The 12,911-nt window shown below is 38.9% G+C and overlaps 1 protein-coding gene across 1 annotated transcript; it reads left to right on the top strand.

Moving 5' to 3' along the window:
• Nucleotides 1–223: 223 nt before the first annotated feature.
• Nucleotides 224–1,407, top strand: LOC100025867 (ADP-ribosylation factor 1-like). The gene has a single exon (XM_056823150.1). It carries the CDS (start codon nt 677–679, stop codon nt 1,220–1,222), a length of 546 nt encoding a protein of 181 aa, XP_056679128.1. The 5' UTR covers nt 224–676; the 3' UTR covers nt 1,223–1,407.
• Nucleotides 1,408–12,911: the final 11,504 nt, after the last annotated feature.

Raw genomic sequence — 12,911 nt, 5'->3', positions numbered from 1 at the left:
TCTGAAAGTTGAAGATTGGGTAGGAATGACAACAGAAAGCCTTTTAAATGAAGTATTAGATATGACAAATTGGAAATGAATCTAGGTGAAAGACAACCTTGTTTAAAAGGAAGCAGGAAAGTGGTGGATTCAGACATGCCTATAATTGGGTGCCTGTAATTCAATCAGAGGTTTTTCCTTTGAATCCCAGCCTTGGTAACTGCCCTCTGTGGAATGAGAATGCTGGACTAGTTAGCCTCTAAGATCTCTTCCAGATCTAAATGTAGGATCCTAAAGGACAATATTTGGTGTCCTTGACCATATCTACCAGTAGAGGGAGTACGTTTAATACCAGTAAGCAAGCACAGTCTCAGAGGTGGTTTAAAGCCTTATCTATGTCCGGTATAGAAGGGATAGTCCCATTTAGGGCATTCTCTGGCTAGCTACCTCTATGCAATCACCTACATTCAGCCCCTTCCTCTGTCAGGTCCAATGGGGAAACGGAATCCTAGAATCAGGACCAGGTCCCTAACCACTTATAAAGTTTGTTTTTAGAAGATTAGTTAGGTACTGACCTGGCTGTTGTCCGGAGCCGCCATCTTGTGGGAGCGAAACCAACGCCTGGAGAGCAGGGGGGAAGGAGCTGCAGCCCCTCACCGGTTTCTTTTGCCAACGTTCAACGTATCACACTTGGAGCATGGGGAATATATTTGCTAACTCCTTCAAGGGGCTCTTTGGCAGAAAAGAAATGAGGATTCTAATGGTTGGTCTGGATGCTGCAGGAAAGACTACTATTTTGTACAAACTGAAGCTGGGTGAAATAGTAACTACTATTCCCACTATAGGTTTCAACGTAGAAACTGTAGAATACAAAAACATTACCTTCACGGTGTGGGATGTAGGTGGCCAGGACAAAATCCGACCCTTATGGCGCCATTACTTCGAGAATACTCAAGGACTGATTTTTGTGGTTGACAGCAATGACAGAGAGCGAGTGGTTGAGGCCCGAGGAGAACTGATGAGAATGTTGGCAGAGGAGGATCTTAGAAATGCCATCTTATTAGTGTTTGCTAACAAACGAGATCTTCCCAATGCCATGAATGCAGCTGAAATCACAGATAAACTCGGACTTCATTCTCTCCGTAACAGAAACTGGTACATCCAAGCCACCTGTGCCACTAGTGGGGATGGGCTCTATGAAGGACTGGACTGGTTGTCCAATCAGCTCCGAAACCAGAAATGAAACAACAAAAGTTCCTCCTCCCTCTTTCCATCTCTCCCTCTTATGTCCTGTTCACCCTTCGCTTTACTCTCCTGTGGCAAGCTGTGCTACTTTGTGGTACTGTGTGCTGGAAGCTGTTTTTTCTATCCCTTGTCACAGTATGTATTGCACCATGTAAATGCGGCAAATACAGGTCTGAAAACAGGTTTCTTATTCAACGTAATTAGTTTTTGTTTCCAGTGGGGTTAGTTTCTGGGACTCCTATGCAATATTACTCAGCTTTTTTATTGTAAAAAATATCAACTCGCCCTTTAGTACTGAGAAGGAATGTTTAAGCACACAGGCACTTGGGTTTCTGGGGCTTAATGTGCAGCAGCAGAGCTGAATGCTACTCCTACTGATCTGTGAGATGTGTGGAAATCCATTTTGGTGGCTGGTTTTTAACCTGAACTCAGTGTATTTTTTAAAGAGTAAAAAAAAATTAAAAAGACAAGTAAAACACTTGAACACACAAAACGGAGAAATGAAATACCCTTAGTGTAGGTTTTGCAGTAACAACTTTTACTGCACCACTGTAATCATAGGGCTTCTCTTTTGAAATTTGAGAAGTGATAATAAAAACCAAACAGGTGATCACTTTTGCATGGTCAAAATAGAGATCCATGTAATGTTATGCTTTGGGATCTTTTTGTATTTCATAGAGTTTGTGCTTGTGTTTGTGCTCACATGGATACTCATTAGGAAAAAAAAAGCTTTGAGATTGTGGTATGGAGCAGGTTGTACATCGAGAGCATGAGATCTTCAGTCATAAACCCCCACCCCCTGTTGCAGTTCAAGTCAGGCTGTGATTAGTTCTCAATCAGATTTGAATAACTAGCTCTTAGGAAGGACACAATGATGATGACTGGTTATAAACATTGAGAAGAGCTTTTGAATATATTTGGGGAAAAAACCCCAACAGCCCTTTAATTTTGGTTGAGTGTGTGGTGCTTCTGTTTGAACCACTCCAGAAACCCCTCCACAGTGAGCACAGTCTATGTTAGCCCCAAAGCTTGGTTAGAGGTATTTCAAAGACACTGTCAAGAACACCAGGTATTCTCTATGGTGTCTAGGTTTAGAAAGAAAATAAATTGAGCATGAGAGATTGGGGAGTCATTCCATTCTAGAAGTATTTAGTTCCATTTTGGAACAATCCCCCTATCTGCATATGTATGAAATGTCCTTTATACCCCTTATCCTACAAGAGTCATATTTGACACCTGAAAAAAAAAAGATCTTTCCTTTATTTTCTTTTTATTTCCTTTTGTAGTTTGATAAACACTAAAGAAGTTGGAGTTGTTACACTTCATCTCAGGAAAAACTCAGAACAGGTTGGTTTGATGTTGTGGAAACTCTTACTGCTTTCATAGCAATCAACTGTTTTGTATACTTGTTTTCAGTTTTAATTTTGACAAGCACTGTAATTAAAGGTGTTAGAACAAAATATCTGAACTAAATTAAAAAAAAAAAACTTTAGTTAGATTAGGTTTTGCTTTAAGGAGTTATGGTCTGTGAGTTCTTTGGAATCCTCAGTGAGGAAATTCCTTCTAGTGACACAGATCAATACTTATTTTGTGGTTTATAATCTTTTCAAGTCAGGAACTCAGATGTTGAGGGACTTACCAAGATCACATAGCTTGTCTGTAATCAGAGGCCAAATTGAACTCTTCTGAATTGCAACGTAGGCTCTGTATCCGTCTACCCTCAAGTTACAGTTACTGCTTTGCAATGAGGTTACAAGATGAACAAAGAGAAATAAAGAGAGCAATCAATCTACACATTCACAAAACATTCTTAGTTGAGGCAGAGAGAAACAGCAGGACTCAACAGAGCACCTTGCTGTGACAAGGTCTTTTTTGAGCTAAATCTTCTCAGAAAAGGAAGGGACTCCACAGGACATATAGTCCAATGTTCCTGAACAAAAACACTGCCCACAATATCCTCATTAAATGGTTATCCAAACTTGAGTAAGACTTCTAACCAGGAGGGATAGAGGTTTACATTCAAACTCAACAAATATTTATTAAGAGTCTAGTGTGTGCAATGTTCTGTGACACTCCAAGGCCATGGAAAAGCCACTTATCCTCTGTGACCCTCAATTTCTTATCTGAAAAATGGAGATAATACTATTTTTACTACCTGCCCCACAGAGTTTTTGTGAGGAACAAATAAGATCTTTTAAAAATGTCTTCAAGATCTAGACCATCTAATATTATTTCCATCATATTACCTGCCAAAAGCAGACTTTTAAAAATGTAGATTTCTCTAATTGTTAGGCAGTTGTTTCTAGACATTAAATTCAAAATTTCCTCTTTAGATTCCTGTGGTCCTGGTTTTGCCTTCATGAACACCTTTGGAAATACATCACACACACTCAGAAGCTGGAATCTACCTTAAAGGTCATTGTCTCTGTCTGATGACCTGCCAATATTATTTACTTTACATCTGTGACTTTTATCTGAATCTTTTAGCAAAACTGTGAAGTTGTTCCTGCGTTCTCATTTTATTTCTTTTTTTTATCATCTCCATTTTTCAGGATGTAAAACTGAATTTCAGAAAGGTTACTAAACTTGCTCATAATTATCAGAAGTAGGATTTGAACCCAGGGTTCTGGTCCATAACGTCTAGTGGTCTAACTGTTACAATACTTTGCATTTACAATATTGTTGAAAAGAGGGCCATTTTGTTGCTCTTAAACATTTTCAAAAATAAGGAGCTCAATATCTCAGGTGGCCAAATAAGATAAGCTGGCTGTGAACTTGCAGGGATTGCCAGGATACTTGGTATTCTTACTCAATGACACCTTCACCTACCCACACCTTCACAAGGAGGCTTTGTTGTTGTGGATTAAGTTGAGACTTTGGAAACTACTTTTGTTCAAATCAAAATTGGAAGTTGTTAGATGTGGCTTTGTCCCCAGCAATGTTTTGATAATAATGTGTAGCAAATGTTGAAATTCGGCATGAGGGAGAAGAAATCTGTGTGAAAGGATATGATGAACACACTAGCTGTGTCCTGCATAATAAAATGCTACAGTGACATGCACCATTGGTTCTCCCAGCCCTTCAAAGGCTCAGGCCCCAGAGAGGGTCATGGAGATTGCTCACATGGAACCTAGTCAGAAGGAAGAAACCAAGTCAGCATTATGACTTGTATTTTAGACTCTTGTCTAAGTAACATGCACTCTCTGCTGACCCTGGGATCCTCAATTCTTTCTCTTTAGCACTCCACAGCACCTGAATCTTGATCTAAACTACTGAGCCTTTGCTTCTACATTGTGTTGGCTCTACTTTTTCAATGGTTCTATTCTTGTCTTTCCCTCAAAATATATAAGATTCCAGGAGACAGACACTCTTGGGTATAGATAATCAGTTTGTTTTTTATGGGAATTGTTTATGATGTCATTGCCTATATGATACTGGACAAGCACAGTGGACAGAGGACTGAATTTGGATCCAGCGAGAACTGAATTGAAATCTGGCCCCAAGCACTTACTAGTTGTGTGTCCCTAGTTAACATAGAAAGGGAGCTTTGAAAAGGATGGGGGTTATACCTTAATGTAGAGATCAGCTTATTTGTTTCTAGGCAAGCATATCATATGCCCCTAGTAGCTCTTAAAAAGTAGGACATATTCTCTCAGAAGACAATTGAAACATCTAAAAGGAGTGGGACTTCCAGGTGGAAAGAAGAGAGCCAGCTATTAGCTTCAAGAGACAATTAGGCTTGGCAAGAAACAGTTAGCCATGAAGAATACCAGGTCCGTGGAGTCCAGCCAAGCAATCCATCTTTCTGAGATGTTGTCCCTTGAGGAAACTGCATGAGAAAGAACTCTCTATAGTGCCAGAGATGTGACTAGCTCATACATTCCTTTTGTGCCTTCCTTACAACTAGTTTCCTCTATGTGTCTGCTCTTCTAACTGACTCTGCATGTAACTAGGAGAAGTGATACCCAGGTTCATGGAAAGAATGTTGGCCAACCAGAAACCTATAAGTGCTAAACTGTTGAGGCAGTCTACTTATAGCATATTCACACAGAGTTAATCTCAGAAATAATCAATCTAAGGAAGCTAATGTACAAAAATTAGTCCAATGTCAAGAAAATATTCTGAATCTTAAAACATTCATAGGAAGCTAGATGAGTTTCAGGGGATTTGGTGATATTTTATAAGACATAGACATTTCCTTGTTACAAATATATTTTGTTTCTTAATAAGGTTATTTATTCTCAGTTCCTTGGGGAAGAAAATGGATTGTCAGGAGGTTCTGGAGGAAAATCTTTTACAGATTTGCCTACAAAACACCCCTTCACAGAATTATAGAATTCTTCCACTAAGCTTTAGACAAAGGTAATTTCATTAACTCATCCTTTACAATGTACCTGATAAGCAACCTTGTAGCATTACCTGAAGATTTCTAATGCAGGGAACCCATTACATTCTATAGAATTATAGAGGCAGAAAAGACTTTGTGGTCATTTAGTTCAACTCCCTCATTTTAAAGTTGAAGAAATTGAGGCCCAGGGAAATTGTTATCACTTCAAGATCACCTAGGTAATATATTGTAGAGGCAGAATTTAAACCCAGGTCCTCATACTCAAGTATTCTTTTGAGCATAACTCCTGAATAAAGTATAAAAATTGACTTGTACAGCCTCTTCTGAGGGTATGGCCAGGGAAGGCCTAATAAATAAAAGGTCTAATATATAAAATATCAATAGTATAATGGAAAAAGAATAGAGTTTAGAGGGAGAAGAACTGAGGTTCAGTATTAAATCTCTTTCTACAGATTTGTGAATTTTGGCTTCTAATATATAGAATGAAGATAATATTTTCAGGAGCATATGGAATTAGGAGTGATAAAACAGGAATTTGAATCTCTACTTTGTCATTTACTGTATGTCATTATAAAAAAAATTAGGAAAAAAAACAATTTCCCAGCACTATAATTAGGGGGAAATTTATTGTCTAAACAAGGGATGTGGCAGGTGAGGACATTTACCAAAGATAAAATACATATTTTAAGTTGCACAAAATTGACAAGCTTCTTTTCTCTTTCTTTTTGTCCTTTTCTTTTTTTGCTTAAAGAAAATCAACAGAACTAGAATAAAGGAAAAGGAATACATACATACATACATACATACATACATAATATATATAAATTACTATGTATCAGACATAATACTAAGTGCTTTTTTCCCCCTTTAACAAATATCTCATTTGAGTCTTACACAACCCTACCAAGATCAATATTATAATTTTATCCATTTTAAAGTTGAGGAACTGAGGCAAAAAGAGGTTAAATGACTTACCCAGGGTCATATAGATAGTAAGTCTCTTAAGTCTAGATTTGAACCCATCCTTATTTCAGACCCATGGGACTCTCCATTACACCACCAGCTGCCTCTCTGTGTGATAGAGAAATGATCCAGAGACTTTGAGGGACAGAGCCTGGAGGACATGCTGAAGTTTGCATCCACAATGGGGGATGATGAAGGAGGTTTAGAATTTTGAGAGAAGAGGAGATTCCAGGAGGAGACAGTTGATCTATCTCTCTTGCCTGAGAAAGCCAAGGGTAACAGGTTGATCAGAGATTTCTCTCCTGAGCCATACAAAATCCCTCATTGATCCTTATCACCATTTCCCCCCAAAGACACAAAGAGTTGTGGCAAAACCTGAGAAGAACAGCATCAGAAGATCTCACACATTTCCTGTGATACCCTGAGTATGGACATTGACTCTGCTGTGAAAAGACCAGGGGTCACTAAATCCTGAGCCTCTTAGAGACCAGGCTGACAAGCCTGGGTCTCTCAACTTTGGGGGGAGGGAGAAAGATAATTTTAGACAGATGGGGACTTTCCTTACCCTCTTTCCTATGAACTCCAACCTGCAGACATCTTGTTTATCTTTCCCCTAACCACCATTTGTTAGAATAAAGTGTCAGTTATCTTAAATTGAATTCTTGTCATACTGAAGGGGGAGAGAGCAGATTTCTCTCTTTCCCCAAGAGAAAGGGTTCACCCATTAATCAGTTATTAGAGGGGAGTGGAGAGACATATTTGAAGAAGACTGAAGGGAGAATTCATCTCATCCTCTTTCTGCTTTCTGGGATCTTCTATTCTTCCTCCATTATACCAAAAAAAAAACCCTCTAATACAATTTGGCACCCCAGGAAAAAGATCCACCATTTTCAACTGACAGTTGGAACTCAAAGGGGAAGATAGCTATCTTAAGGGGCAGGACAAGAGGACCCAGGATATAGGATTAGACATTTTGATTCCTATAAATAGAAAACCCAGAAGTCTGACAGCAGACATTTTCAACTGTCACAGAGTCCCTGAGTAGAGTAGCCATTGTCAAGAAATATCTGTAAAGAAATAAACACTTAGTATCTGACATATTGAGAACTAAGTGAATCAAGAAAAGTAGAAACAGCAGAAGAGATTACATGGAAAAGATGTTGCAGTTGTTATTCTGGATAATTTTAATGGGGGTTTTGATGGTATGTTGGGGATGTTGTGTAATATATAACACAATATCAGAAATAATTGACAATACTATAGGTACTGTGATAAAATAACAACCTCTTGGACCCAGATACCTTTGGATATGTCCTTTCTCTGGAATACTCTCCCTCAAGTATATGTAGTGTTCATGGCAATGGTCCAGACATTAAATTAAATCAAGGTTGGAGCTAGTATCATCATGAAGAAAAAAGCTATTAAAGCAATTGTCATTGACAATAGATTAGAGGCATTATTTGAACAGATACCCATTCCCACTGAAATTTGTTAGGAGTATATGATTAAAAAACAAAACATGTGAAAGGGGAAAGGATTTGACATGGTGACTATTGATGTAATAGGACAGACTAATAAGGACTTGGGGGATACTAACATAAATACTGAAATAACATTAGAGGCAGTAAAAGTGAATACTACAACAGGAAAAAATGAAACTCGGCAATAATACATCTGATAGCAAAACTGACTGATAACTCTGGCATCTTACATGCAAAGTTCCATAAGTCATTCACCATCCATGACTTGAATTCCTTGTGCAAACGAATGCCTAAATTCCCAACAAAACCTCATCACACAATCAAAGAGATGAAAAGAGCATTTTGGCTTCATGAACCAGACTTTGAGGATGTTGAAATCCTTTTAGCTGAACTTTTTACACCCCAGGAACATAAAAATTTTATTGAACAAACTAGGAAAGATTCCTCACTTACTAGCTGGCCAGAAGTTTTTGAAGATTTTGATTTTTCCAATCCAATGTCAATGACTTATCTTAAGAAATGCCATGAAGACCTGTTGCAGGAAATGAAACAATTATCTGAAAGACTGAATGCATGGGGGAAATTTGACCAGTTGTCCCAGGGAAAAAAAAAAGAGCATCCTTCTGACCTTATGGATCCTCTAATTCAAAATATTGAGGGGCTGTTGGGCTTTAACCTTGTTTCCCAGGAGTCTTTGGCACACATTAGGAGACAATTTCTATGGGGTTGTGATAAATGGTTGAAGGGTATCTTTAGAAATTACTTCCTGACATATGATTCTATTTCTCTTAATGAACTAATAGACATTGCACATATCTATATGAGAACCAATTGGAGCAGGAAAGGGAAAAAGATGAGTTGAAAAAGAAATTACAGGACACCACAGAAACACTTAAACAGAAAGAAATAGATGACATTAAGAACCTGACTACAATTAAGACATTTAACAGACAGACCCCACAATACAGGCAGGCACCTAAAAATCAACAGAGGGTGTAAAGAGACACCAGGGCATGTTTTTTATACTTTAGACAAGGACACATAGTGAGAAACTGCCCAATGAAACATTGTTATGAACAAGGTCAAAATAAAAGAGATGGTAAATTTCAAAATTCATATTATCAGGTAAGAGAATATTCTAACAAGAATTATGTGAGACAGGAATCAAATTCTAAGCAGTGCTGCTCTCACTGCAGACTATAAGAGAACAGGACACTCCAGATCTAAAATCCATGAAAGCAGCAATAGCCTCTGGAGCAAAGCCCTGTTATTCAGAGGTTGTGGCAAGGAATAATTATTATTCTGCATGAAGCCAGACCCTAGCTACATTAAATATTGGAAATGAAATTAATTTTCGAGTGTAAAGGGTGAATCCCAAATAATAAAGTACCCAAGTCAGCTGCCAAATTTTATGGTGACTTAATTGATATAGTAGAGGAGATTTTAAGAAGAAGGAGGAAAGAAGGGGCTAATACCGGGCAGGAAGATAGGAGATCTATAAAGTAAGGGTTTGAGTGTGAAGGAGGAAAGAATCAGCTTGACCTCAAAAGAGGCTTAGCAAAGATGCCTGAAACTGAAATCAGCTCCAGGGAAAACTCACCATCCAACACTCCAAGATGTTGGTTGGAATGCTTAACATGCTGCCAGCCAGAGTCGTCTCTCCAGGCAAAGAGCGAGAGGCAGAAACTGATGTGCCTTATATGGATGTTTTTACATCACTTTTCTGCATCTCAACTGTACCAATGAGGACTTAGCTTGACTTAGGACAGTCCAGAGGTCTGTTCTTTTTTAGCACATGTCTGTTGAAGGCCATCTCCTCAAACAATTAAATCTTGAGTTTGATGCAGACCTTTCAAAATCTTGTTAAACTGAGTAGAGTGGAGAATGTGGGTTTTCCAAGACCTGATTCTGTTATTCCAAGCATCTTCATTGTTATTGATCAGGAAGTAGCTAAATCAGATCTTCTAAAGAATGGTCTAATTAGGGTGGAATAGGTTTAAATTTCACAGGAGGTACCCCAGTGAGGAAACATGAGGGCATAAGCATAAAGTGCAGAAAGAGAGATGGTATAAAGGAGATAGAAAATGTTAAAATGTTAGTGGTGGAGAAACAAACAGTTGGGCAAAATGCCAAGGGAAGCAACTTAAGTACAAAGCATAGATCTATGATTGAGATGGAGAGAGAAATGGCACAGCTAATAGCAGACATGAAACTACATTTTCAGTTCACATTACATGGGCACACAAAATTGCATGGAGAAAAGCAAGAAACAGATTAAAACCTTTTTTTGGAGAATTTTTTAGCTTGTATAATTGGTCTTGGAAGTAGAAAACCAAACAGGGCTGGAAAATCTTTAAAAGAGCAACTTGATTCTCCAGACCATTCTGACAAGGCAGCCAAAAGAGATATTGTTTCACAGAACCTTAAAACTGATATATTTATTCATCAAGGAGGGGAAAGAAAGAGAAATGAGGGAAAAACTAACAAAGCCAAAGACTTTTACCCACAAGATTATATCAAAAATCTTATAACACTCTAAGATACCAGTCCTGGGTATGGGTTTAGCACAAATCAATACAAGACTGCCAATGACTGTCTATTCCCTGAACCAGAGGCTGAAGAACAAGTTAAGGGAGTGGGAACAGAAGAATGTTTGACAGAGAAACATATTCAAACAAGTTCTCAAACTGAAATCATTTCAAGCACAAACCTTTCCTCTGAGCAAGCTATCAGCTCGCAGAAAGCAGTGGTCCAAGATTATGCAGAACTAGTTCATCATAGTGGACTGAGTGAGGATGGAATAACTGATGAGAGGATGGAAGTTTACACTATACCATCTGCAAAACCTGAAACATCTACTAATAATACACGTGCATTACAAACCATGGGGTGAGAAGGTGCAGCGGATAATGGGAAACCTACAAGGAAAACAACTAATTTACAAGAGACTCCAGAACCACATGTTGGGACAGAAGTGGGAGAACAAAGTTATAAACCTATCAGTGATACAGGGGCAAGTGAATCTTTAGTGAAGTCATTCCCAGAAGATACCACCATAGAGGGAATGTTTTCTGTGTCAACAAATTCACAAAAGAGAGCAAATAGACAAAAACATGATGCAAAGATATTGAAGAACATGTGCATTCCAGTAATGTGATAGCAAATCCTCAGGAAGCAGCAAATACACAAGAATCAAATTTGTCACCACAGAACACAGAATTACAGCATAGTAATGGGCAAAAATTGGGGAATATAGAAATCACTGAGCAAGGGTCAGACCAAGACACAGAACCTGATGTACTAACACCTGACACAGTCCCAACATACCACTGAATAATAGCTAGTGAAAGACCTGGGGAATACAAAAATCATTCAACAAGAATCAGAAGTAGACATGGATAGTAGTTGTCTCTCGGTAACCGAGGATGACTATTGTCTTTGTGCGTTTTTGTGCACAAAGACACTTGTGCATGAAGATTTAAGTGGAAAAGTCGATGCACAGGACAGCCCCACTCTCTCGGCGTTGGAAGCCTGGGTCCAGTGGCACGAAAAGTCGTTACATCTGGAGACTTCCTCAGCTGCATTGGATGGCCGTGTTGTCCTTTGTGCTCCAACACGCCCTAAGCACTCCACAGTGCCTTGCTGCATCGCCATCTCAGCCGTTGAACCTTCTTATTGGTTTCTTCCGTATGTTCAGCCAAAGCAGTCTTCACATGCTGGGTGAGCAAAGCCCTAGTTCACCAGGGGTCCACGACGACCCGATGGCTACCCTCACAAGGTTTAGCTGGCCTGTCGAAGCCATTGCCTGGGGTGTGGCGGCTGCCGCATGCTAGCAGCTACTGAGAGCCACAAGTGAGAGCTGGGTGTCAGGTGAGGGTCAGAGACTGGAGAGCTGCCCTAGAAGGGCACGACAAGCCCTCCATACCAGAGATACTACCCCTCCATGAACACCCCATACACCCCATGGATAATACAGAACCAAATGGTATAATAATATTTGACCTCGACAGCAAGGAAGACCTAGAACCTTACTAATACATCAAACTATGTAAAAAAAAAAACACAAAGAGTTAGATGAGTGGGAAACAGATTGGCATAGTGAACCCCTGAATTTAGAAGAAATAAGTTTTTCTGAAGATGTAAACAAAAACATAGAAAAACTCTTTATCAGCTGAAGAAATGCTGTCTGCATTGGGAGTCAGTACCTATGAAGAATTTTATGAAAAGTACAGGGATGGGGAAAGTGATAATAAAAGAGGAGTACATGAAACTGCATTACAAGAAGACAAAGAACAAACTGAAGAAGATATAGACAACGTAATGCTATTATCACACCTTCTTTTCTCTAACCCAGAACTTTTCATAAACCAAAAGACAACACATAATTATGACCCTTTCTATTGTGCCTTTTACCAATTCCACAGAAACCCATACAAAAAAGAAGTTTACATTAATCCAGAGTGGTACTAGAAATAAGATCCAATACTTAATCCATGAAGTTATCTTGACCACATCAGGAAAACCCTCAAGCCCATAATGACAAGCCCTGGATTAAAACAAAAAAAACTGAGACAACTCCACAGACCCCAGTAAATGGAGATGGGAAACATCACAGATGATATTGGTGCATCTAACCCAAACTAAATTTATTGCATGGAACCAAGAGTCTGAAAACAAAGGCATCAAAACAGATTACAGAAGAGAACTGAAGTGGGTTACCCACATCCCTCATCCTCCACCTAAAACACAATCTCTCTAGGGGGAGGAAAAGAGGGAGGGCATCCCATGGAGATATTAACTAATGGTTTCATGCATCCACATTAAACATCACTATGCCCATGATGACACACCAGAAGAAAACTTAATGGAAGATCCAGAATCCATGAAAACACTGA

Source organism: Monodelphis domestica, chromosome 3 (genome assembly GCF_027887165.1).
Source record: "Monodelphis domestica isolate mMonDom1 chromosome 3, mMonDom1.pri, whole genome shotgun sequence".
NCBI classification, from domain to species: Eukaryota; Metazoa; Chordata; class Mammalia; order Didelphimorphia; family Didelphidae; genus Monodelphis; species Monodelphis domestica.
The sequence above is the reverse complement of the archived record's forward strand: the minus strand, read 5'-3'. Positions and strand labels throughout refer to the sequence as shown.

Excerpts from the sequence above, each read along its gene's own strand:
- LOC100025867 (XM_056823150.1), top strand. The coding sequence starts at position 677 with ATGGGGAATATATTTGCTAACTCCTTCAAGGGGCTCTTTGGCAGAAAA.